The sequence below is a fragment of the Epinephelus moara genome, chromosome 21 (assembly GCF_006386435.1).
Source record: "Epinephelus moara isolate mb chromosome 21, YSFRI_EMoa_1.0, whole genome shotgun sequence".
NCBI classification, from domain to species: domain Eukaryota; kingdom Metazoa; phylum Chordata; class Actinopteri; order Perciformes; family Serranidae; genus Epinephelus; species Epinephelus moara.
Genome location: NC_065526.1, coordinates 21,925,478 through 21,951,572, shown reverse-complemented (window position 1 = coordinate 21,951,572; position 26,095 = coordinate 21,925,478). Strand labels below are relative to the sequence as shown.

The following is a 26,095-nucleotide window of genomic DNA, read 5'->3' as shown; positions in this document are numbered from 1 at the left end:
AAAGTCAGAGGCACCAAAGTGGGTAGAATTCCTTCTCTGGGAACCACAGATGTTTGTACCAAATTTCATGACAATCCATCCAATAGTTGTCAAGATATTTCAGTTTAGACCAGTGGTGGACCGACCAACCACAGAGCCACACAGCTAATGTGGCTAAAAATCTCTCAACACTTTAATGCCATAGAAAAGTGAATATTAATACTGTTAATGCAGAATTTTCCTTCCTTGTGTTCACATGCCACATATTTCGGTCCAACACATATGTGCTGGAAAATAATCATTATGTTACCACAACAAAACCTGGCAACACTTTGTACCTTTGTAACTACAGGTGTGTAAAAGAAGGCCTCTTTCATTTTTACCTCCGAAGTGCTTCTGAAATGCTCAGCCGAGCTGTTGTATGCATCTCCTTTGACCTACAGGAATCCCTCTTAGGATTGAAGTAATAGGAAGTTTCTTCTCCGGGGTATTTTTCCACCTCCATCACTCTGAAAATAAATATAGCTATATGGCTGGGTGCCCTCAATTTCTCCCACCCATCCTTCCATCTCCACCAGATCCAATTCAAAGGGAGAAATTAAGTATAGATGGGGAACCATACTGTATTTTGTGATAGATGAGCTCCACCAAAATGTGGTCATTACCGCTAAGGCAGTTGCTATTTTGATGCATCGATATCCTTATCGACTTGCCTGGAAATTTAAATGAGATTTGAATTTTTCATGTACCTCCAAATGGCCGGGTCTGTTAATGTCTTGATTTCGATGTGTGAGCTTTGAGGGAGCCTGAGCACAGTGACAAGAATACCTCAGCTGAGCGTAATTTCCAGTAAGTCCCTCTGTCATAGTCATACGAATAATTCATCCTCCCAAGACTCGATTCATTAGGTCTTTTTTTGTGAGCAGTTGTTGTGATAGTAATTAATCAGGGACATATTTTGATGATCATTATGTGAAGAGGCACAATCAGTTTTGGCTCTTGTGTTAGTTCATCTGTCTTGAAATTGAAATATTTGCTACATAAACTCATTCAGACGAATATTATCATTGTGTAGCCCCCCAAGGCAAAGCTGGTATTCATATTCTGCTATATTTGCTTCTCATCCATTGAACTCAGTTTGAATATGTCACTATGTGATGAAATTTTTATGCTTTGTAAGTAAGAAAGTAAAAAAAAATCATTTGTATAGCACCTTTGAAAGCCTTGGGTACAAAGTGCTTTACAAAGGAAAACAAAAGATGAGTACAAAACAAACATTACAACAGGAGAAAATAGATGCACCAAGGTGTGGTTTCATCTATAAAGCAGCAGCAGCCAATAAGAAACTGTCACATGACACAGTTCATGACATGACAGGTGAAGCCAATGAACCATGGTAATAAATCACAGAGAATGAGAAAACAAGAAAAACACACAAAACATAACCAAAAGAAACATCAATCAAACTTAATAAAATACCCATGAACCAGTATTCAACATATGTTCAAGATATGATAAACATATTAAACATAACAGAAACATTAAAGGAAACATGTAAGGTCTATATCTTCATTCAGACCAGGATATTTTAACGCATTCAATTGATGAATCCAAAAAGCTTCCCTTTGATTAAGTCTCTGTATTCTGTCACCACCCCTAACCATAGGTTTAATGTGCTCAATGCCCTCAATTCGCAGTAAGGAGTCATTGGCATTGTGATATTCACTAAAATGCCTGGTGATGGGTTAGTCATGATTTTTAATTCTAATGGCATATTTATGCTCAGCTAGACGATCTCTCAGGCGTCTTTTGGTGCGGCCTATGTAGAGATAACCTTCCTCACATGGTTCATGGGTATTTTATTAAGTTTGATTGATGTTTCTTTTGGTTATGTTTTGTGTGTTTTTCTTGTTTTCTCATTCTCTGTGATTTATTGTCATGGTTCATTGGCTTCACCTGTCATGTCATTAACTGTGTCATGTGACAGTTTATTATTGGCTGCTGCTGCTTTATAGATGAAACCACACCTTGGTGCATCTGTTTCTCCAGCCCTGATGAAGACCAACAGTGGTCGAAACATGTTGGCTTTTTAATGAGTTGGCCATTATATTAAAGGCTTTTTAATCTAATCTTTCCTCCCTCATTCTCATTTTTGTTTGGAGTGCCTGGATTCTTTTCCTGTTTGCAGTATTTTGGAGTTCCCTCCTTTTTTCCAAGAGCACCCGATACATTTTTGGATCTACACTCTACAACACAGAGCAACCAGTTATCTGTTTTTTTTTATTTTTTAGGAGAAAATAGAAATCAGATCTGATAAGAGGAATCGTAACTCAAAATAGAGCACATGACTCAAGCACAAACGTGTCGACTTGTTTCTTTTAAAATATGTCCCTCACACCGCAGATTACTCAGATTCCTCAGCAACAACGACATATTTTGAAATGAGCAACAAACAAAAGACCTCCATGTATTCTCAGTATTTCATAGCTTGCTCAACATTGTTGCAATGTCCCTCCCACCGTACAGTGGTCCAAACAAGCCACATTGCCACACTCTGCATGGTCGTTCATTCATCAGTTGGCAATCTAATTAAAGTATTCTCTGAGATTCCTTGGGAGCAAACGCTCGGGGCCACATTTCTCTCAACAAGAATGCATTCTTTATCCTGCTATGTTGTGCAGCAGAGAACCCTTTTTTTTCTAGTAAACGTGTGACGCCAGAATTTTTTCTTTTCTTAACCATTTAATAATATTAGAGCTTATTGTTCTGTGATAATCAAACATCTTGGAAGGAAAGATGTCAAAATGTAACAGAGATCCACATCCAAAGCAATGAAGGATGGGAACAGCTTGGTAGCAGAAGGTCTACAGCCAACCAGCTTTCATTCCCAGGTCATCAAATATGAACGCTTTGTCACGCCCCCTCTGGTCTGATACCAATGTACAAGGCATCCTTTTGTGTTTGTATGAGAAGCACAGCGATCTCCTGGGTGAAACACACTGTAACGAGAAGCACAGCGATCTCCTGGGTGAAACACACTGTAACGTTGTGAAACGGTTGTGGTTAGGTTAAGGTGACAAAGATTAGGTTTAGAAAAATATTTTTGTTTATTACGGGGTTATCAATCAATTAAGTCAATCAATTTTATTTATAAAGCCCAATATCACAAATCACAATTTGCCTCACAGGGCTTTACNAGAGAGAGAGAGAGAGAGAGAGAGAGAGAGAGAGAGAGAGAGAGAGAGAGTTATGGTTAGACATAAAGTAATATGACGTAACGATAACCTGTCAGTTAAACTCAAAGCACAACTCCAAAGCCTGATCAGGAGGACTGGCAAAATAATTGGTACACTTCCCCATCTTCTCTCAAGGAGATATTTGAGGAGACAGTGGGGAAGCAGGGCCTAAAAATACCTGTGACCCAAACCAGATCCTTCACAAAGAGCATGAGCAGATGCACAATCTGTGCAATGCATACGGATAATTGTCTGTAGATGGAGAACGTGTATGTTCTCTTGAATGCCCAAGATTAATTTCTCTACAACAAAGGCTTATCTTGTCTCGTCTTGTCTCGTCTTGTCTCATCTCCTGACAAATGCATGACACGACAGACCTATGGGATGCATTTATGTAAGGTTATGTTTAAATTAGTCAACGCTGACTTTTGGTTTCATACAGGACAGGAACAGTATCCTCCTGGGTGAAAGTCTTTTGGACCTGTCCACCAACCCAACCTCCTCCATACGCAGACTGTCTTGCTCTTTATACGACGCCAGTTGCTCGGAGCATCTTATATTGCCAAGGATGGATTTACATTTGTGTTAGTTGAAAGCCTTGTGCAGGTTATTCAGAACAGTATGCATATTGGATGATTCCACACATCACATTTTATGTTGAATACCTACATTCAGTGCCAGTTCCTTAAGTGGTGTGCCCATGTATGTAGGTCGTCTCTTGTATAAAGCATCCCGTCAAAGCCTTGCAATTAACATAGGCTTTTCTACTATCAACAACTACCTTTCCCCAGCCTTAATGAAATGTTTTAGTTGCCTAACCCTAAAGATGCAGGGTATCCTCCAAATTGAGTAATTTGTACGTGTCATGCGATGGCAAAAGTGTTCATGGTCTGAACGACCACGCTTAAAGGTGGGTTAAAAGGCTAGCTGTTGGATACGGGGATAACGGTGCATGGTTTCGTTTGACAGTCTTTCTTCAAGTGCAGTCCTGTTGTTGCAAAAGATGTATTGAATTGTGCCAGCTTTCCACACTCCCTCACCCTGAGTGTCCATTTGTAAAGTTAGTTATTGTTGGTAAGGCTATAAGAAGGGTGTTACAACTGAAGCATGCTTGTACCTGAACCATTCATTAACCAGAATTTATTTCCCACAGTAGTTGCCTTTTGCAGATATAGTAGAAACTGAGCATTTTAAAAGTTTTGGCATTGGACGTAAAACAAACAAACAAAAAACCTCAGTCATGCCGAGTCATCCAATACTGACGTTCTTGTGTGGAGGTGGTAGTAATTGGAAAATCTGCTTTTAGTGAGGTGTGCATATTTCTTCTCCTCTTCCCACACCCAGATTGTACCATATGAGCTAACTACTTCTTCTTCAGTCAGAACTTACTGTATATATTTTTTTATTTTTCCTGCGTAAACACTCGATTCTAAGTGCAATGCAGCTTAAATTGACCTTCCGAGTCTTTGCAGTGCTTTTGACAGAAACTTTCTCACCAGGCTCGACCTTGTTCTGTGTCACATTTACACATACAGATGACATGCTACATCAGGTCCCTGGGGTGTAAACCTGTGAACAACGAGCAGTGAAAGGAGAGGCTACTGTTTGGTTTCCCCTCAAGTTGACCTGTCAACTTCTGCTTGTGGCTCACGATCTCCTGGGGGCCCGCATGAAATAGGGAGAAAAACACAGCGATGAAGAGTGGATTGGAGAAAAGCAGCTAGAAAGAGAAACCGAAAGCCAAAGATAGAAGGAGAAAGAGACATAGATAAGTGTGCCTTTGAAGACTACATCAGCAGGCTTCATGGCACTCAGGCAGACCTCTCTCCTCCCTCCTCACGGAGGACCCATCTCAGCAGATGAAAGCAGGAGCCTCTTTGAGGTGGCGCCCTAGCATTATCCCTGCATCCTGCATCAAGTAATTGAAAGACCTAAGAGTATGGTAGGGGGCTTGAAGAAAGGAGGGGTGTAGGCTGAGTCATCCTTGCAAGTTTTGGACTTGCAGAAAGGAGAAGATTTAGGCCACGATCAGACAGAGCGCGTTTAGCAGCCCGGGGCCCCAATCAGACAGAGCACATTTTGCAGGTTGCAAAATACAAGGCGTGCCGCACTGCCTTTTTTTGTTGAGGCCTGCCCAGATCAGACAGTCCTTTTCACAGCTTCCTCCGTCTTTTTATTAATTGTTGCTAGGCAATAACAAAATCACCTGTCTTTAGCTTAACTGCTATTTTGCTGTGACGTAAACTCACAGATCTGTATCTTAAAATCTGCAGAAAAAAAATGGTCAGGTGAAAGGCACTTACTGAGTGTGAGAGGCTGTTACCAAATAATATGTTTGTCACAAGTGAATAGCGATCCATGTGGATCCATCACAGGGAGTACCACCGGCTGATGTAGGAGCTTTGCCTGAATGATGGTCGGTTCAAGGCTTATTTTCCAATGACTTGTGGACAGTTTGACACGGTAGGTCAGGTATGTGTTGCTGCTTGCCTAGGATGACATTGAAAGCAAGCTAATGTTAGCGTCACATAAACCACTACTACATGTTGTCATCACCACCAAAAACGTTTTTCCTATTAATTCCCCTGATTTAACAATGGGAATACACAGCAACGTTTTTCAACTTGAGGCATTCGGGGCGCTCTTGCAAAACATGCAAGGTGCACAAAGGCTGAAAGACGCTCAGCAATCCAGAAGCAGCAAACAAATTGCTTCACTCTCATTGAAAACCATTACAAAAAGTCGCCCCAGGCTTCTAAAACACGCTCTGATTGGGGCCGCAGGATGTTCAGTGAGCAAGGAGCTAGCTAGGAAGGAGGAAAAGAAGAGAAGGCAGCAGCTTTAAAAGTTATAGATGTTTTGAACACAATATATTTCACATATACACCATATCAAAGACCTGGCATAGAAGTTAAACTGTGGAAACATGTAATTAAACATTTGACTTACTTATATAGCACCTTTCATAGCGGTTATTGCAATTTAAAGTGCTTTAAGGTTAATAATAAGACAATAGAGATGATAAAATAGAACATTATGGAAGAAGTGGTCCAGACTAGAAAGTGCACAGCACCCACTGCTGTGCCATAACTAATGCAGCTTTCATACTGGATGGAATATAACACATATTATATGCAGGAGCTGGCGCGCTGTGATGGCTTATATGGCTGCAGGTATAATAAAACCGTCTTAAATTTGAAACTGGCCTCATAACTGCCACATTATCTGACCAAATGAAGCAGAAAGGACATTTTCGCCTATTAAAATGTAGAGGACATGCCGCAGTGTGTTGTGTGTATGTTAGAGAGAGGAAGAAAAAGAGGCAGAGAGAATAATATTATATCTGGGGGGATTGAATATGGGACAGTCCTCAATGCGCTCAATGGATCAAAGTAATCTCAGTCAAATCAGTGTCAATGCACTGTCTGCACGCTTTTTAATCCTCTCTGGCATGACATTTAATATGTTGTACAGCAAGTGTATTATCTACATTTTCAGATGAATACATTGCAGATCTAAAGCTGTCGCATTTGCCGCAAATGTTTTCATCACTTTAGACGTTAATCTGCGCTGCTGATGAGGTCTGTATTTGTTGTATGACATTCCTGATGGAATAAGCACGTGTGTGTAAAAGTGTGTATGAATCAGAGGGTAAAAAAGAGAAGGCAAATCTGATGGGCTGATTTCTCACAGTAATCCAGGGCACTCACACCTTCGTCATTTCTTCTCCTAAAGGTCCTTCCCTCTTGTTCCTCTCCATCCCCTCTCGTTCTCCTCCCTCACTCCCTTTGGTTTTTTCCAGTGGATGAAATAGAACATGGTTTCTCATTATCAGCCAGACTCCTCCCTCTCTTTGACTGGTGGTGTTTCTCCTCCCTCCCTCTTGTGTGGAGAGCCCGGCAGCGAGCGTTAATCCCGGATTGCGCTGCCCTGCCGTCTGCATCCCGTTGTTGCTGGGAGAGCATGGCACGGCTCCAGGACCCCTGTGCTCACACAGGAGAGAAGTGAACGAATGAGAGAGAGAGAGAGAGGGAGAGAGGCAAGAGAGGGAGAAAAGGAAGGAGGTACAGTTGGGCTGTTTTACGACTGTCACAGCTGCTTGAGCTAGAGTGTTGTTGAGTTTCAGTCACACACACACACACACACACACTCTCTCATAAACAAGGGAGAAAAGAGAGAATAAGGAAGGATGACGGCTGGTTTGTCGCAGCTGTGGGTGCAATTGTGAATGAAGAAAGAGGAAGCCTTGGTCAGGTCCTGGGTTCCACCACATCGCAACCTCTCTCTGCTCTGCGCTGCGTCTTCCTCACCGCTCACACTTAAGAGGGATTAAACTTTTTTTTTTTTTTTTTGATCTCTCGTTGGCACATCCGGAACTCTTTGACACTCTGACATGGAGTCTCCCACCAAAGAGATTGAGGAGTTTGAAAGCACGGCCCTGAAGTACCTGCAGCCAGAGCAGATTGAAAAGATTTGGCTCAGGCTCCGCGGACTGTGAGTATATCTACTTTTCCTGTTTTCAACAAGTGTGCGTGCAGTAATGCGTGTATGTACGTGCCTCTGTGTGAGTGAACCAGGCTTTTATTATCTACATGTAAATTTATCTGTAATAAAGTATGCTGAGTAGCATAATCTTACAAAAACATACATGAAGGATGCAGTATAAAGACTGGGTATCATAATATAGCTTGTCTTTGCACTGATTTTTTTTTTTTACAGCATGTGAATATTGTGAGAGAAAGACAGATCCAAGGATAGACTGATTGTTCAGAGTAGAATGGAAACCTAAAAACATGCAATGAAAGAGATTGCAATTACCCCCCAAGCGTCTCCGAGCTACTTGCTTTGATTTATTTAGTCAATTGAAGCACTTTTATTTACTCCCAGGCACCAGAATTTTTTAAAGAGACAAGAAAATTATGATGCATGCTTTTAACACCTGTTGTCTGTGTCGTAATATGATGCAACAAGGCATATATGACTGAATTTGCGCGTTTTTGGTCGAGGTATTGAAGCTGGATTCATTTTCTAATCTATTTTTTTTTTGTCTTCTCCCTTATTTCTGCCATTCTTTTGCCTCTTACGCACCCATACTGTTTCTTTTCACGTAATACAAAAGCCTCCTCCCGCCTCATTTTTCTCATTTCTCCAAGTTTTTTTCAAACCTCCACTACTACAATATTACTTTCTCACATCCACCAACCAATCAACACCTCTGTGACCTTTAGCCCCGAGGAAAAAAAATAGCCCCACACACCTTACATGCAAGTTGAAGTGGGAATTTTCTCCTTTCCATTTCCAGTTCTCCTCCTCCTTACTCAGCAGGGGGGAGGAGACGGCGGTGTTGCTAGGAGGGTTGCGTTCATAACAAAAAAAAAAAAAAAAAATCTTTCATGTTAGTGCTGGAGGTCTGAATGAAATGCAGTTTCCTCCTGCACCACAGACGTCAACTGAGTGAATGAAGTGTTTGATGGGGCTGCTGTTCATCTATCAGCCTTCCTCCCCTCTCCTCTTGCATCACTCTATTTTATTTTTAGTTATTTTCTTGTCATGGTGTTTCCATTGTTCCGTGATTAGTCATTGTTTCTCCGTCTCTGGTGTCAGAAGCCCGATATGTGGGTCCCCCCACCATCATCCTCTGCCACATCTAGTTTCCTCGGATGACTTCATTGTCTCTTCCATTTGGTCACTGTCATAAATCCCCTATCATAACCATCTGTCTTTTTGGATATTTGATGGATAGTGAGTCAGATGAATGTAACAGGGGCCCAGACTCTTTTTTTTTTTTTTCATCACGACTACGCTGCAGTCTGCTGGGTGCTCTGAGGGCTCCTGTTGCGTGTCAGAGATCACATTAGCCTTTAATCTCACAAAGAGCCTCCGTCAGAAGAGAGGGAGCTCCAACTGACAGGCAGCCCCCACAGATGTTGACGCTTCAGAGTGTATGTTGTGTGTTAAATAGGGAGGGACTGACAGTATGCTATGAATGAGTGTGTGTGTGTGTGTGTGTGTGTGTGTGTGTGTGAGTGATTGGGAAAGGTTGACCGTGCATGTGCTCGTGAGGCTCATATAGATTTGATGTGTGTTGGGCGGCTTGGTGACATTTAATGTATGTGCTGCCAGCTTATCCTCAGAGATTTGTTTGGCAGCTGTATGATTTGTATGTGTGTGTGTGTGTGTGTGTGTGTGTATGTGTGTGTGCTGGATGGCTATCACAGCACTCTCTCTGGCACAGCGTACTCCACAGAGTACACCAATCATCCATGGATAGACAGAGAGAGAGAGAGCATTTGCTTTGGACAGTTTTCCCTTTACTCAACCTTGAATGACGCAGTCTAAAGCCTGGTGACATGCACTGATCAAGGCATGAGAAGCGTGTTGTGTTTTATTACTACCCTATGACAAATGGCCCACTCATGTTTTTGCATCGGTGAATGGATTGCAATGGATTTCCATTGATAAATTAGATCACTGCGACACACCCAACCTTTCCCTCACCCACTGATTAATGGAAATCAATGAATTATTTAATCACTTGATCAACAGTTCATCACAGAGAGCTCCCTTAGGGGAACTTAGATTTGGTCCAAGGAGGACCAAGGTGGCCAGATGACTGCTTTATGACACTGATTTGTGAGGTGCCGACTAAAATATAATAAGATAATCCAAGCACAACAAGCTGCTGTTGGCTCTCCAGCCAGCTGTTTGGAAACACCATAAACATGTACTTTAACAGGGTTCAATTTTGCTTCTCTGCGACCTTTATGATTACAGTAATTCCTGGAATTTCCATGACCCCCTTCAACCCACATCCTCATTATGCTCAGAACATTGCATTAAAGCTTTCTAATTAGAAGAAGCTCTGTGCTGTTGATACACACATTTAGACGTAAAGCAAGCTCAGTGAGGTGATAAAGGCCAGGAGAGGAAGTGAGGAGAATAGGAAATGTCCAGACTCTGTTTCTCCCTGACCTTCCAGTTCCCATTTTGTTATTTATCCCTATTTATTTGTATCTTATCAGCTTTTTATATCCACACCCTTGTCTTATTTTTGCATCATTTACTCTGTTTGAAACCCCAGAAACGCTCTTACACAGCCATCTGACTGTGACACTTCATGTCTTCTTTATTTTAATTGCGTGATGGACCCCTAGTGATTGATTTAATCCTTTTTACCCCACAGTCTTAAGGGAGCTCTTAACGTTTCTTTACAGGGAATAACTTCCTTAGCTTGCAGTTTTGCACTGAGCTTCGGGAGAGATTGATACAGAAAAAGATTGAGAAACAAATCAAGCTAAGTGCTGTGAATTCTGCCTGACTGGAATTTAAATCCATGTCTGTTGTGGAATAGCGGGGGGTCCATCCTCCCCTCCACTTCGCTATTATGAGTGCCTTAAGTGTGTGTGTGTGTGTGTGTGTGTGTGTGTGTGTGTTTGAAAATTCAGCTTTTAGAGCCACGCTCTTATCACTTTACAGAGGTGTGGGTGTGTTTTAGGCCAAATGTTAGGGTAAGTGAAAGTAGGTGTGTTTTAACGTGACTGTGTAGGTTCACAGTGTGTGTGTGCGTGTGTTTGTGTAGTAAAGTAAGTAGGATGTCAAGGGGTGGTGTGTGTGTGTGTCTGTCTGTGTTTTATTTTTGCATATCATTATGCCTCTCTTAAACTCCTGATCTGCATAAGTGATTGTAAGCATTTGCATTCTTTTTGAATTTGCAATGTGAACACAGCAACACAATGTAACTGCTGGGACTGATGTTATCCCAAAAACAAAGGAAAATGAAACAACCAGTGCAATCAAAGGAACTTTACTTACTTACATGTTATTGCTGTAAATCTACCGACTTAGTACAATAGCATTTTCCTTTATTACGTTCCTGATTTTTATTTTTCGGGATAATGTCTGTTGTTGTCAGAAGCACATTGGCGCTCATGCAAGAGCATTTTCGTATCGTTATCTTTAACCTCACTGTTTTTCGGTGAAGTTTGCTCATACCGTTGTTCCAAGTCCAATTCACAAAACTTATTGCTTGTTTCCACTCACTGAAGGCCACCTGTGCTTGAGTAGGAGTGTGTCCATGAGATTTGGTCATTTGCATAATCAATGCCTAAAAAGGCCACCTGTTCCACTCCGTTTGTGGGCAAGTTCAAGTTATTCAGAAAATTGTTAACAAAAAGTAAAAAGAACAATTTCACGCCTCAGAGCTTTAAGTCCCGCTGTTGAAAATCAGCAGACGAAAAAATAACAAATTTAAGCAGTCTCAGTAGTCATGTAATTGGACCCAAAACAACCCAGAGAATAACAAGCTGCCAAGAAAGTGTCATTGCCTAACTGTGACAGAAATAAAGATTGAATGGCAGGACATGAAATTAGATGGTCAAAATGTCTCTAAAAAGCTAATTTGTTTAGATGGGAGGTGGTCACAGGGATGTGACAGAACAAGAAAATATTATACAGCAGGTGATGTTATACGATCTGGTGCAATAGTGCATAATACTGAAAAAACCCGAGGCAGCTGTTGGGCACAGAGATTTTTCTAAAACTACTGAACCGCAAAGTTGCTTTGTGATAAATAAATAGGTTTAACAAAATGCTGGAATTATGAAAAACTTCCTAAACCACTCAGTTAATTATTAGGCCACGATGGTGATATGGTGAACAGAATATAGTATTTCACATTGAATTCATTTTAGTTATATAATTCATTTTTGTTTATTTCAGTTTTATATTTTTTAATTCTAGCATTGTGATTCTTAAAGGTGCAGTCTGTGATTCTGATCCAGTACACTTGTGAAATTCAGTGAATATGGGTGCTTTCAGACCTAGACTTGGCTCGTTTTGGTCCGAATCACGGACTAATTTTGTTACAAAGAATTTCCATGTGGGAAGAGTAGTACACTTGCAAGATAAATGTGACACTTTCTAATGTCACAATGGAGGGACAACTACGCAGGTTGATTTTAGCGCTGGTCATCGTGGACTATATTGCTGTCATTGTTCATTTTAGTCAAACCATACAGTTTGAAAACGAGGCGCGGCTCCAACTAGAAAACAATGTTCTGATGCATTGGATGTGCTGAATGTGCATATTAAGGCAGTACAGGAGGAGGTGCACATTAATAATCCTCCAGGACTGTAACATGCTCATGTTTAACCCAAACAATGTGTCATGTGACTGCAGTCGGTTTGGATCGAGGTCGGAACACGTTCTCACCACAGACGAACTGCACCAGAGTTTGTTTGCAACTGAACTGAAACCACCTCGGTCCGGTTGTTTTGGTGTGTACCCAAGTGCGATTGTTGTGTTCACACCTGCCCAAACGAACCAAACTCAGGGGGCAAACAAACTTGAATTCGATTGAACCAAACCAAACAGGGCAGGCGTGAAAGCACCCTAACTTTCCTGGGTCAAGACCTTGGAATCTGCTCACTCTACCAAGCTGACAAATTCATCTGCTATAGACGGGTCTAATGCCATTGTCAGGCTGTTGTGATTGGTGTTGTGGAGCACAGAGCCCAATGAGGAGTAACAATGGCAGTGCAATAGACAAGATAGATGCTGCTATCGAGACTTTTCTAAATCGATATGTCTTCTCAATATCGACTGACGTGTATGTTTGTTTTACTGTGCTCCACTCCAGTCTTAGAACCCTGGCAAAACAGGTATGTTTTGATGCGGCTTCACATCAGTGTGGACTTAAAATAGTGTTAGATGCGGGTGGATACGTTGTTCTGTCGAGACTGGTTAGGGAAAATCAAATCCCCCTCACTCACAGAAAGCAGTTAGAGTGGACGTAATGTCAGACTGAACATGGCAATGGAGTGTAACAAGTTGACAATGCTGTCTGATATCAGGCAAGCAAATATCTCCTCCAGCCTGCTAGCTGCCCATTCTGTGTTCCCTGAAAAATAAAATCTGGTTTGCATACACGGCCCTGGCTCTGTAAATGGGAAACAAAGAAAGTGGCTCACACCGAGCTACACAACACTATGCCAGCTACTCTCCCTCTTCCAAGTCACCACCCAGGAGGAACAGAGCTCCGTCATGAAACGTAAATAACATTGGAGGAATTACCAGAGCTGAGTGTATTTGTTTGGGTGCTGAGCTCAAATATCATCAATTTTTCTCCAGCATTGTAGACTGCACCTTTAAGTCAAACAAGTGTTTTCCTTTCTTGTGAAGCAAAGCAGACTATCTGCACGTGATGCGTACAACCAGTAGTGTCATTTATATGTTCTAGCAATTTGAGTGAATCTGTTGGTATGAATGGTTTTTGCATGGGGCCCAGTGTCTTTTCTCGCTGTCTGTCCATGTTACGTAGAAAAACAAGTCCAACAAAGATCACAAGACTAACATTTCAATCGATGCCTCACTGTACTCATGTTTGTTTTCTCTGTCAGGCGCAAGTACAAGAAGACATCCCAGAGGTAAGACTTGTTGCCAGGACTCTGGACCTCCTCCTTCTCCTCCTCCTCATCCCTCCCTCCTAGACTTCCCATTCCCTCCTCCTCCTACTCTTTTTCTGGATTTTCTGGATTTCCTCCCTCTGCTCCTCCCACATCCCTGGACCTCATCCTGGACCTACTCCTACTTGTTTTTGTCTGTCCTCATTCATTATTCGTTGTTGGTTATCTTGCAAAGCACTATGTAACTTTGTTATGAAAGCATAAATTGAATAAAAATTGTGATTGTTATTGTTATGATTATTATCATTATCCCCATTATACTGTCATTGCTGAGGGCCACAGATCTCCGCTGAAAAATTCAAACACACTTTGTCACACTTGTATGCATTCATAAATAATCTTTCTTTCACTCACACTTTCTCTCTTGCGTTGATTCAAGTGTCAGCTCATCGTCATTACCAGATAACTGGCACCCTAATGGATAGAAATGATGGGGACGCAGTTGTTTGAGAGTCATAGACAACTCGCAGGACTTGAAAGCTTGACGAATAACTCGAGTGGCATGCACGGTATCGTCTTTATTTTGAAACTCTCATTTGTTTAGTTCTGTTGGAGAGGCTCAGGGGAAATCAGGCCGTCTGTTAACTGAGACTTGGGTACATTTATTTACAAGCACAAAAGCAGGGATTCATTAATGCCACTGGATGAGTGTGTGATGCAGATTTAAGTATCATTTGTTAAAGATGTTTCTGTATTGATCTGATGCGTGCTATCAGTGTCCCTCATTATTCATTTCATCTTCCCCCGTGGTTATTTTTTCTCTGACATATATTATGGCTTTAGACGAACCAGGAGACCTTGTAAAACTGTGAAATGTTTAATCATCTCCCTTCCATCTAGGAAAATGACAAAGATATTTTTTATTCCAGTATTTTTTGCATGGTCTGATCTTGAAAACAAATAAGCCAGGTGCTTATGAGGTTAACCCTCTCAGCTTTGAGATTATATTCATTCCTACTGGAAAGCCAAGTACTAAAAAACCTTGACTTTTTTTTTTTTTTTTTATCTTATCTCGCCCAATCTCTCTCTGTCTCAAGGCTTAGTTTTGATAAGAGAGAAAAATTATGCATTTGACCTAATCTCCTTTCTTTAAAATGCTCTTGAATCCCAGTGTCACCACTTTTACTACATTCAGATGCAAAGAAAGGATACCAAATATAAATTTATCAAATTAAAAATACAGAGCTTTCATACATTTTTGGTAAGCCTATAACAAAAACAGAGCTAAGCCCAGTGTCTTCTTAGTAAATACAACATGCTGTAATATATATTCAACATAGAACAGACTGAGAAAAGACCGAAAACGACAATGCATTTGAGCATTTGGAAGATGACTGGTCAATACTGGTCACAAATATGTCATTATTATAAAAAATGTCCTGAAACTACTTGTTGCTGCAGTTTTTAGCAAATATTACTCAAACAGGAGTACGCTAAAACTTCAATTAAACGCCCAGTCTCTTTTACTAGCCCGGTGTGGCTACACAATTTGACAAATAATTGTCTGTCTCAATTAGAAGCCTGGTCTAGTTGCCAAGCATAGAAGTTCTTCGGATGTATAAACCGAGTTTTTGGCTACTTCAAATTGTGTGTCCATCAGTGGCAGCTGCTGATCTTTCAAACAGGGGAAGCTCACTTTAAGTTTACATCATAAAATTTGTCATACTGTAGCGAGGCAGTAACTTATAAAAGGAACATTTAATTGAAACCGTTTTTCAACCACACTCATGCCATTGAAAGATAGCGAAACACACCTCAAAGATTTTCAGATGGGTTTAAACACCTGAACTGTACTGTACAAACGGTGAAAATAAGGAAATAAGCAACTCCAGACGGTACTCTGTCAGAAGACTCCACTCGCAAATATCCGCGTAGGACTGAGCTCGAAATGCGAAGTGCTGTCAATCACAAAGGGGTTTTCCTCCAATCATCATGCATACACCAAGCGTCCTCTCCCGCCTACCGCTCCATTAAGTCCCAGGGAAACTGAGCCTCCCTGGAAGTGACGATTTTGTCGCATTTATCCAATGACTGTCTCGCTTTGCTGCATTAAATAAACCTGCTCAGCGCTGTCTCATAGGAATGCTTGGAGGCTCCACGTCCACTGTGCTGACACGAGAATGTATGACAGGGAGGTTGCGTTGAAAACTGGTGATAAACAGCTGACGTTTGAACATCATTGCCATGATGTTAAACGCATCCTAGCGCACGTTTAATGCAATGTAAATTCTTATTTTAATGTAAATTCAATAGTGCATATTTGACCTTTTCTTCTATGAAATTTTAGGGGAAGTTCAGCCTCCCTTGTTGTCTCAGAGCAATCGCCCCTGGTGTCCATCCCTCGACTACCCTGTCAGTTATTCATATTCCTTTACTCCATAAGGGTCCTCAGATCAAAAGAATCAAACAGGTTTTGCATAAAAATTAATCCAAGTTATGAGTATTGTTTTAACAGGATAAAGTGGTGTTGTGTTGGTATGCTGGGCTCACAATCCTCAAGTGCTAATTGATATATTATCTGAAGCCTAATTATTAAACAAGTAATATCCATGCTGGTTTAAATAAATAATTTGATTGTATTTCCCGATTTTTGCAGAGCCATAGTTTTGTATGAAAAGAATTAAAGTCCTGTCTCAAATATAGGCCTGTTGATTGCAGTGATTTAAGCAAATAATACTACTATGCTACTACTTTTTTCTAAAGTTTTACGGTAAATAGTGCATTTGTTGGAGACTAATTTTAGACGTGGATTGACACACATTTGGTGCTCTAGTGTGTATTTACAGCACCAGGATAGTGTATGTGAGATTGTCTCAAAATAAACAACAGTGCCCGTGTTCATCATAATGACAGAACATGTCACATGTCACAACAGTGCAGCACATTGATGCCTTTTTAATAGCTTTTGGGCGGCAATGGAGCTCTATGACACGGAGGGATAAGATGTGAGTATTTTGCTACACAGGCAGTATTTGATAGTAGGATTAATACATTGTTGGGTTTTTTGTTTTTGTCTTGGGATTTTTTTAAGAACAGTATAGCACATCCTTTCCTGTAAGGGTGACATGGATGGTAAATGTGCCTAACAACACAGTGTGCCCTCAGTTTTCCTTCAATATTTTATCTTAATACAATACAATACAATAACAGCAACTTGGCTTACTAACGCCAAGGGCAGTGTATTTCTACACACAATAGATCACCTCTCCTTATATTAACTCCATGAATAGGAAATTGCAGCAGCTCCACAGATGAAGCTCAAAACAAAAAGAGGTTGCTGCAGCGCCGCACTAATGCTGTTTCATGGCATTTTCCTGTGAACTGTGGGATTGCTGCACAGTTGGAGTAATTGAACCAAACTCTCCTCATGCTACTTATTGGCACAGTGTGTGGTTGTTTGGTATAGAGCTAGCTGTTGGAAACTTTCGTTCTCTCTCCCTCCGTCTCTGATGGGTGGGTGAGTTCCTGTGTGGAGGAGCCGGCTGATTGACAGCTCCATATGTGTCTGTGTAATTACGGCCAGGCTAATTGGCAGAGAGGAACACTGGGACATTGTCATTACTGACACACCAGTACAACCCCTCACACATGCAGATGGAGGGAGAGATAGCCCTCTTCACAGAGGGAGGGATGGAGGGATGGCAGAGAGGAGTATTTGTGTGGAAAGGGAGTTAAGAGAGATGGAGGAAAGGCTGCAAAGAAAGGGAAAATGGTCTGTTTAGGCCTTTGTGTGTTTTATGTGGGTTTGGAAACAGTTTGCCTGTTACTATTTTGGTTATCACATGGTCACTATTGTGCTCGTTCAGTGGTTTACAGTTTGCCAAGCCCCGCTCCTCTTAGTTACTGTTGCTATGCCTCTCAAACTTTACATTTTTGCACAGAACATATACATTTTACTGTCTGACTTCTTTTAAAAATGTCTTAAAGCCGGGATTGGCAGAAATCTGGAGAAGGCAAAATCAGAATTTGAAAATACGTCCTCCTCCTGCAGCTCTGCCCTCTGTCCTAAGCCCCTCCCACCACACTACTACGGGCATATGCACACACTTCATACAGTAACCCACTGTTTCATATACATTGCTTTATTTAACCTTATTTTATTATGCAGTTGCTGCCCGCTCTGCTATAGGTGAGGTGGTCTGTAGTGGTGGGAAGTGAGGCAGGGGACACACTGTCATTGAAGGCTCCAGTTAACGTTAGCTACAAAAACTTGAACTGGAAGCTGCAGCTGTGAGCCTTTATCTCGGATCAAAAAAAGGCAACATTTTTGGCACAATTTTTTCTCCATCTCTGAACTGCTTTGCCAACACTGACACATAGGATTGCAGGGATATACCGGTTTCAAGGTTTACCGTGACATAAAAGTTGGCAGCAATCACACCGTGTACATTTGCTAATGTAGGATATTGAAAACCATGAAAATGTTATGCTGTTGAAACCCTACTGACATGTTTCATTTTGTTTATTGTCAGACTCTCCTGCAGTGTTGGCAATTGTTGCCAACGCTAGAATATTAACCTCCTCTGCAGGACAACACTGAATCTGAAGGGACATGCACACATATTTGCATTTGTAGAACAGTCAATAGGAACGCCCTCTCTTTGAAATGACCTGTGATTGATAGTGGCGTAATAACACATCGATCTTGATCGATTAATTGATTCCACAATCAACGATCCAATGTTAAAGATGTAAAGTGAAAGCACTGGTACATATTGTTGTCTTCAGGATAGGGCTTTATTTTTTATGTTCCCATGGCATGTCCCTGTCACCATTTCTGCACAAGCACACCTCCTTCCTCATCATTCAAAAAGTGTTAGTGGCCTTGCGCCAGGCAGACATTAGGAGGCGGCCAAGAAAAAGACAACAAGGGTATTTACTGATATGATCTCATATTAATTCACAGGTTACTGAACTGAATCAAATGTAAATTGTATTGTGTCAATCTGTGATATCCTCAAATACTGTATTATTTTATATGATATTATGTATAACGATGTAATATTGTGTCTCGATGAAATTTGTGATTTACACCCCAGTTGTTGGTTAAAGTCTCCTGTCACGGGCTACATTTTCTGAAGCCTGAAGAGGTGCAGAAGCCTTTTTTTGTCAGTCCACATTACAATATGATCGAAGATTATTATTGATTTTTTTTGCCTGATAATGCTGGAATAAAACTACCACTCCTAGCTTTAAGTAGTCTTTGCACTTTATAGCTACACATGATATTGAGCAAAAAGATAAAGGCTAAAGCTGCCCCAGCAAATAGTGAGCATCCTCATTAGTTGACGCTTCCTGTACAAGACATGGAAATCAAAACACGAACAAACCAAAAAAACAGCATTGCTAGTTAGCTGTATTATGAGTATGATAAGGAAATAATACACCAGTAAGATAAGGAAAAATATGGATGCTTAATTTGCATACAAACAGGACGGAGGTTAGATTAGTGCTTTGTTGTTCTTAGTTTTAACGAGTATATTTCAGCTTTTCTGATACAAGAGAAAAGTCTTCCAGGATGAGGACTAACTGAGAGTGTGTTTGGAAAATGTAACGCTTGGTTATCTCCATTATCAGTTTGGCAGGAGTTGCTGGACTTAAACCTGCCTCAAATCCATTTCCATCGATTCTAACTCTTGGCCTTGGAGGTAACGCTGGGTTAGGTTAGGTAGTAATCTAGTTAACCAGACCTGCTAACATTTGCGTCTTACGTTAGAGCAGACAAACACATTAGGCGTTTCTCAATACCAAGTACGCCAAGTTCGGACTTGCGCACTTGGGAGTTCGGACTTGGCAAGTTCGACTCAGGAGTATAAAACCCCCAAGGATGGCTGCCATTGCTGCTGGTCTGTGAGAAATGCATTCTGGAATACCTGGCTGTCAAAAGTCCACACAAGTCACCTCCCGATGCATCCGCGATGGAATGGGCAGAGCAGGTTCACATCCGGGCATTTGGACTGTACTTGGCTGGATGTGGACTTTGAATTGGAACAGTACTTGGGCTGCGACTGATGACGTTTCACAAGTCCGCAAGAACACAAGTACAGGCAAGAACGCAGATTGAGAAACGCCGATTGTTTAATTTATTGCTTATACATTTGTTTTCAAAGGCTGAAAAAAAGGCATCACCCATCAAATCCGCTCTAGCTCCATGCACACCACTTCAGCATGTGGGGAAATCGAAGCTTGACAAACCTGCTGTTGCTAGTCACGGTTCTTAAGTTGTGATTGGACAATCATTGTTCAGGGGATGGATTTGGTGAACGGTCGATTCAAAAGTTTTTGCTTCTTTGATAAATCTCTGCCTAATCTTGTGCCTCTTAATGTGACAGGGAGCAATTTGATTCAATCCATGTGCCAAGAAACAAAAGCAGGGCCTTCTCTTTATGTTTACAAAAAAGGGTATTGATCACTAATGCATCGCCACTCACAGTGATTGTTCAACAACAAAGCAACAAGTGAACTGTTTGTGTCTCTCTTTGTATTCTCTGACAGGCGCCTGACTGCTGCACTGAATGAACAGGCTTTTACTTAAGCCTGTAAATATGCTACAGTGGTCACTCCTTGTAGCCCAGCTTATAAAGGCTTTAAGTGTTTTACCATCTGATCCAGGCAAGCCTCCAGCCTTAAATGGCCTTATGTTAGTCCACCCAGTTGCCAACTCTGTTGAGAGTGTGTGTCTGTGTGTTTATGTGAGAGTTTTTGTGTCTCCTCTCTCTCTCTCTCTCTCCCAGGGCTGCCGTGTTTGTTCAGATTGCAGCCTTGGAAGCTTTGCAGGCCTACAGTACATGTTGTTCAGTGGCAGTAATGACTCAGGCTGCACAGGCATCTCCCAACTTTGCTCCAGTCTTCAGGCACTCAAGGCGAATACAGTTCGCTGTCAGCACCATAAATTTCGCATCCCTTGCAACCGCTATCTGCCTCATCTCAAGGTCTGATTCTCGAAAGATATTTCAGAGCGGGAGCGGGAGCTTTGAGAATAACACAGTTTGTTTTTGTCTTGGTCAGGCAGGTTTAGCGCTGAGAGCCATGCAATCATTTTGTGAATTTGCCCATCAGTCTTTGTAAATATTTGTTTGTGCAGGACAAAAGTACTGAGCTTCAGGGCCAGTGTCTCTTTTTGTAGGTGGATTTCTCTGTGCTTAAGCCTGTGGTGTTTATTGCAGAGCTGTTTTTGAGTCTTGTTTAGACCAGTTCGAGTCTTGGGTCAGCTGAGATAAGTCCAAGTCGTAAAGTAGTGTAGTGTTTTTAAGAACTTGAGACTTACTTCCTTCAATGCACTTGTGTGTGTGTGTAAGTCAATTGTTGCTTTAAGAAGTCTGAATCCAAGTCAAATCTCAGGTTAGTCTCAAGTTTACAGCCCTACATGTCTTGGTTGTATGTGCAGTAGGCTATAGATTTGCAATAGATTCCTAAAAAAACATTTTCAATTTCAAATTTGTTATTTTTCTTATATATAAGGAATTGATGTTCTTGCGCTCTCCATCACTTTCTTTAATAAAAACCGACATTTTGTGATCTAACTATCAAGTAGGAGGCAGATTTCTCAGAGGAAAGTGCCACCCACAGACACTCAAACTTGAAAAACAAATGAAAAAAGATAAACATCTCAGTGCCAGCTTTTATTTTGGGAAGCAATTTTTGCAGAAAATAAAAGTCAACAGGTCACTGAATGAATAAAATATGAAAAATCCAAATGCGAAATTTTAAAGATATGTTTTTCCCTTTTTGGTTTTGAAATGGATGGGTGGAGTAATACTTGGAGTAATGACCCTGGCTGTGCCTCTGGAAAAAACAAAAGTGACCATTTATAAGGTCACCAAAATCTTAATAAGGTAAAAAGGGAATTTGCAGATCTTTCCTTAAAGTGCCCTAGAGTAAAATTACTTAAAAAGGAAACACATTCACATGTGTGTATATATTAGGTAGCTCTTGTTCCATGTAGTGCAGCATAACATTTGCCTAAAAATACCAACAGAGGAAACATTGAATGAAGAAAATCACCACATTGACAGAGGGGGGAAAAAAGAGCAAGAGCAATGGAGAGGAGGACAGATACCGTCAGGCTGAGAGTCACGGGGGGAAAATTGAACTCTTTGGTTAATGTCAGTAATCAGGGAGCAAATCTTCCAGGCATTGGCTGCCTTTCAAGAACAGCCCATTAGATGCCATTACCCGAGCCCCTCTGTCTCCTTGCTCCGTGGTTCGGGGCCATTTGTCACCACAGCTTTTGAGCTATTTATTGGAGGTGATTCATTTGGGGCCAACAACGCAATACTGTTATTGGTTTCGCTTTTGGATTTGCTGGCTAAGGAAGGAATACAATCAAAACTCATAAAACAGACAATTGTCTCTTGAGCGATAAGGACCAGAAATTACAGAGGCAGCAAAGATGATGTTGTGATCAGATAATTAAGTCAAAAATAAGATGATGCACACTGCTTTAAAAAATAGTCGCTCAATGTTTAATTGGGGGGGGGCATTCACACGAAGCAAAGTCTGTATTTTACTCAAATTTACTGGCCTTATTCACACTGATATGACGTCAAGGCTCTGCATAATATGCACTTCCAAGACAACAGCAATGGTCAGTGTAATGAGGTCAGTACTGACACCAATACCAATATGGTAGCCTTCATCAAATCAGTGCATCTGTGTTCTGTTGTGGGAAGTCGGGTGTTAAATGCAGGGTGGAAGCTCCAATATTAAAGTCTAACTTTGTTATTGTTATGACAGTGCTGTCAAAACTTTCATTTATAGCTGCCAACACAGCCTCCGTAATTCTTGACTGGGAAAGAGGCAGAAAGAAGGCAGGGGTAAACAAAAAGCTTCCAAAAAATTAAATAAATACAACCCCAAATCATCAAGATGCTGGTTTGCACAGGAATAATTCTATCACATGAGCTCTGTGTTTGGTGAAATATGGTAGGGAGTTTGCATTGGAATTTTTACTTCACAAATTAAACAAGGTGCAGACTTCCATCTTTGTCGGTAATGAGGATATACAGTGAGTGCTGGACAGAGCAGTGAGTGACAACAACCCCGCCCATATTTACGGATATTGTTTGTGCTGGAAATGCTAGGGTCTAGGTACCATGTCTGAAGGGCACTTTTGGTTCCAAAGGTATCATACCGAAAGCATTTGGTGGAAACGGGGCTTCATAGTGCCTATTTAATGTCTTGTACATCTGAGGAGTAAACTAGCCAGACTGATGACATAGAACAGGTGTTTCCTCACTCATTTCAAGCTTAGTCAACATGTACTTAGATTTTCTCTGAGTTTTGGCCTGTCGTTCAAATGCCACTGTGCTGTAGGTCACTGAAAACAGACTGTTTGTAAAACACTCTCCAGGGTGAAGGTTTTCAGAAACACTGGTTTCAGTGTTGACATGTAGAAAAGGAAATGTCACAAATGAGGCAACATTTCGTGCATTGGCAGATATGGCCAAAATAGTGCTGGCCCAAACTTCACTAACAGGACTTTTTACATGTTCACATATAAATGTAGTTATTTTCCTCCTTATTGAGGAACAGAGGTGTCAGAATGCCCATGATGCACCACTACAGCCAGGTAACCTTCAGGTAATAGCTTTGTTTTAACTTCTGATTAGCCAACATCTTCTTCTTTTTTGTGTGATTGAATTTTATTGTCACCTGTTGGTTTGGTACACTCTTGACAGCACTTCAGTTATGTTTTTGTGTTTTCATTTGGGTGCAGATGTTTTATATAATAGTGCTTGTGTTGACTTTTTTGAGAACAAAGGAGGTAAAACCCTGTTTTTAAGAAAGAAACCTGCAACTAGGCTTTAGTCTGTGAGGTCCAGCTGAGACAGAGCAAGACCTCAATTTCAGGCATTAATGGCTCACTGTTTCTTCTTTAATTGTTTTTTAGTCGTGGTGATGATGAGTTGTGGCGGGTTTTTAGGTGTCTCCTCCCATTTAAGTTTACATTTGTGTAGAATCCAGCCGTAAATTTATTGTTTTTGGATGTTTAATTATTCTAAAATAACTTTGTCTTGAAACTTGTCTTTTGTGTGTGTGTGGAGGGAATTTAATTTTGTGTTTAATTTTCTCGCTGTGGTTTACGGCGCAGATCCACTATGATTATGCCTCTCTTGCTGTTTCTTTTCTCTCCTCAATCTCTTTTCCCTTCTTTCTTCCTCCCTTCACCCCATCTCCTCCTCTCTCCTACTACCTGATGATTAGAGGGGTAATTGCCCAGCTCAGATGAATCTCCAAGCTTGGGCTAATTACATTCTTCTCAACCGATCTTTTCCCTTTTCCTTCCCCTCCGCTCCACATCAGGTGCTCCTTTCTTTTCGGAGGTAACCGACTCAGTTAGCATGATTCACAGTTTTCTAAAACGCACAGGTGCTGACAGACACTCTTTTAGTTTGTGCATTGGCACACATGCACAAACTAAAAAACACAGGATACACATTCTCTGACGTACGATACTTGCACGTATGCAGGCAGTTCATGGATACCATGTGCATATATGGACAAACAGCTGCTTGTGTGATGCATTTCCCATTCAGGCCAAACAATACCTCTCAATAGCTGCACACAACGAGGGCAAATCACTTTGAAATTGATTTTTTTCCTTTGCTTATCTTAAAGTGACATCAGAGGAGTATATGAACAAGTAATGCAGATTCGTTCTGCAGCAAAGGGCTTCTACGCTGATTATTTTCTTTCCTCTTTGCCTACTTTAAAAGGACATTATTGAGCTAAGTGTATTGCCATTCTGAAGATTGATCACAAAGACCTAAATGATAGGCTTTTATCCTAAGTTGAGGCTACAGCGGAGATGAGAGCAGAAACGTCACAGGCTTTCTTGGTGCCAGCCCAGCTCACAAGGCTTCCCCTTCCTGCCGCCTGCAGCAGATAATATTGCAGATTTATGGTGCAGATTGTCTCCTTAATCTGGTTGTTTATATCCACCCTTCCTCCAATCCTCCTGCCGCTCCATCCCACCTCTACCCTGGTCCCTGCTGACTGTTTGTCCGAGGGGTATTACCCCAGGTGGACTGAGAGACAGAGCAGAGATGTGTAACTATTCCTTAGTGTCCGTTTGTATATTTCACAGAGAGACATTTGGTCACACTGTGTGAGAATGCAAAAAATAGGCAGTGTGCATCCCATAGTGTTTTGTATGCTGAAAGTGTGTACTCATGTGTGATGCCCAGCAGCCATCTGTATGTGTGTGTGTGTGTGTGTGTGTGTGTGTGTGTGTGTGTGTGTGTGAGAGGGTGAGTGCTGCATCTGCTTTTCTTTCCATTCAGCTATCTATCATCTCACCTCATTCATCTCCAGCTAACCCAGTCATTTTGGTCCTGGTGGGAGTCACAGACCATACAGTGTATTCAAATACCCACTGAGGCCCACAGCCTCTGTCATATGTGATGTGAGAGACCATGCCTGGAAAATGGACTTTTTTTTTTTTTTCTCAAGCAGGAGATGGATAATGCCAGAAAGAATGCATGAGATGGATCTCTGCAATATTTATGTATACTGAGTCTTCCAGAGCTGTAAAAGTAGGCTGTAGGAGACTCTAAGTACCCAGAGAATGAGCTCTGAATGATCTTGCACGACCAGAACTTGGAAAAAGTTGGATTAAACTGATGTTGTGGCGATAACCTTGATTGTGTATAGAGCCGATGTTTTCTGAGTGAATGTTTATGTACTGCATTGGAGCTGTAGGAAGGTTACTCAGGTCGATTCTCGACTGTGGTCATGTTGATGCAACAGAAGCAGATTGGTTATGGTTAGGGAAGAACATTGTTTAATTTTAATGTTAATAATTCACTCCAGACTTTCTTCTGTGCTTTTGGTGCCTACATTTAACCATGAGAAAGTGCAAATTCACAATAGCTGCGAAAACACAAACCGTGTTTGTCTGTTCTGAGCTCCTGTGAAAACACAAACCGTGTTTGTCTGTTCTGAGCTCCTGTGCCAGCAGCAGAGGAGAGAAGCCTCTGGTGTTGGGACTGCTGGGGCCTGTATCACAAAGCAGGGTTAATGTCTTAGCAAGGTAACTTCAGGGTTAACCCTGGGTTTNAAAGTGCAAATTCACAATAGCTGCGAAAACACAAACCGTGTTTGTCTGTTCTGAGCTCCTGTGCCAGCAGCAGAGGAGAGAAGCCTCTGGCGTTGGGACTGCTGGGGCCTGTATCACAAAGCAGGGTTAATGTCTTAGCGAGGTAACTTCAGGGTTAACCCTGGGTTTTCGGTCTCACGAAGCCGGTTCAGTTCTTATCGGGGTAGATCACCATGGTAACTTACTCTGAACGGCTATCCTGCTCCGGAGCAGGGTAAGTTCAGGGTTGAATCTGATCCTATAAAAAGCACCACCCACTGGCCAATCAGCTGTTCGGAAAAAAATGACTCCGCTGACAGAAATGCAGCCCAGTCAT

The 26,095-nt window shown here is 41.4% G+C and overlaps 1 protein-coding gene across 6 annotated transcripts in view; it reads left to right on the top strand.

Annotated features, from left to right (window-relative positions):
• Positions 1-26,095, top strand: part of pde1cb (phosphodiesterase 1C, calmodulin-dependent b) — a 125,472-nt gene that overhangs the window by 32,176 nt on the left and 67,201 nt on the right. The window contains exons 1-2 of one of the 6 annotated variants that reach the window (XM_050074759.1): positions 7,163-7,709; positions 13,614-13,640. The exons of 3 other annotated variants lie outside the window; for them this stretch is intronic. In XM_050074759.1, coding sequence (XP_049930716.1) covers positions 7,609-7,709; positions 13,614-13,640 — 128 coding nt within the window. In that variant the 5' untranslated portion in view covers positions 7,163-7,608. Of the gene's footprint in view, positions 1-7,162; positions 7,710-13,613; positions 13,641-20,507; positions 20,612-23,125; positions 23,262-26,095 lie in introns of those variants that run through there. 2 more of the 6 variants (XM_050074761.1, XM_050074760.1) reach the window with 2 other exon arrangements.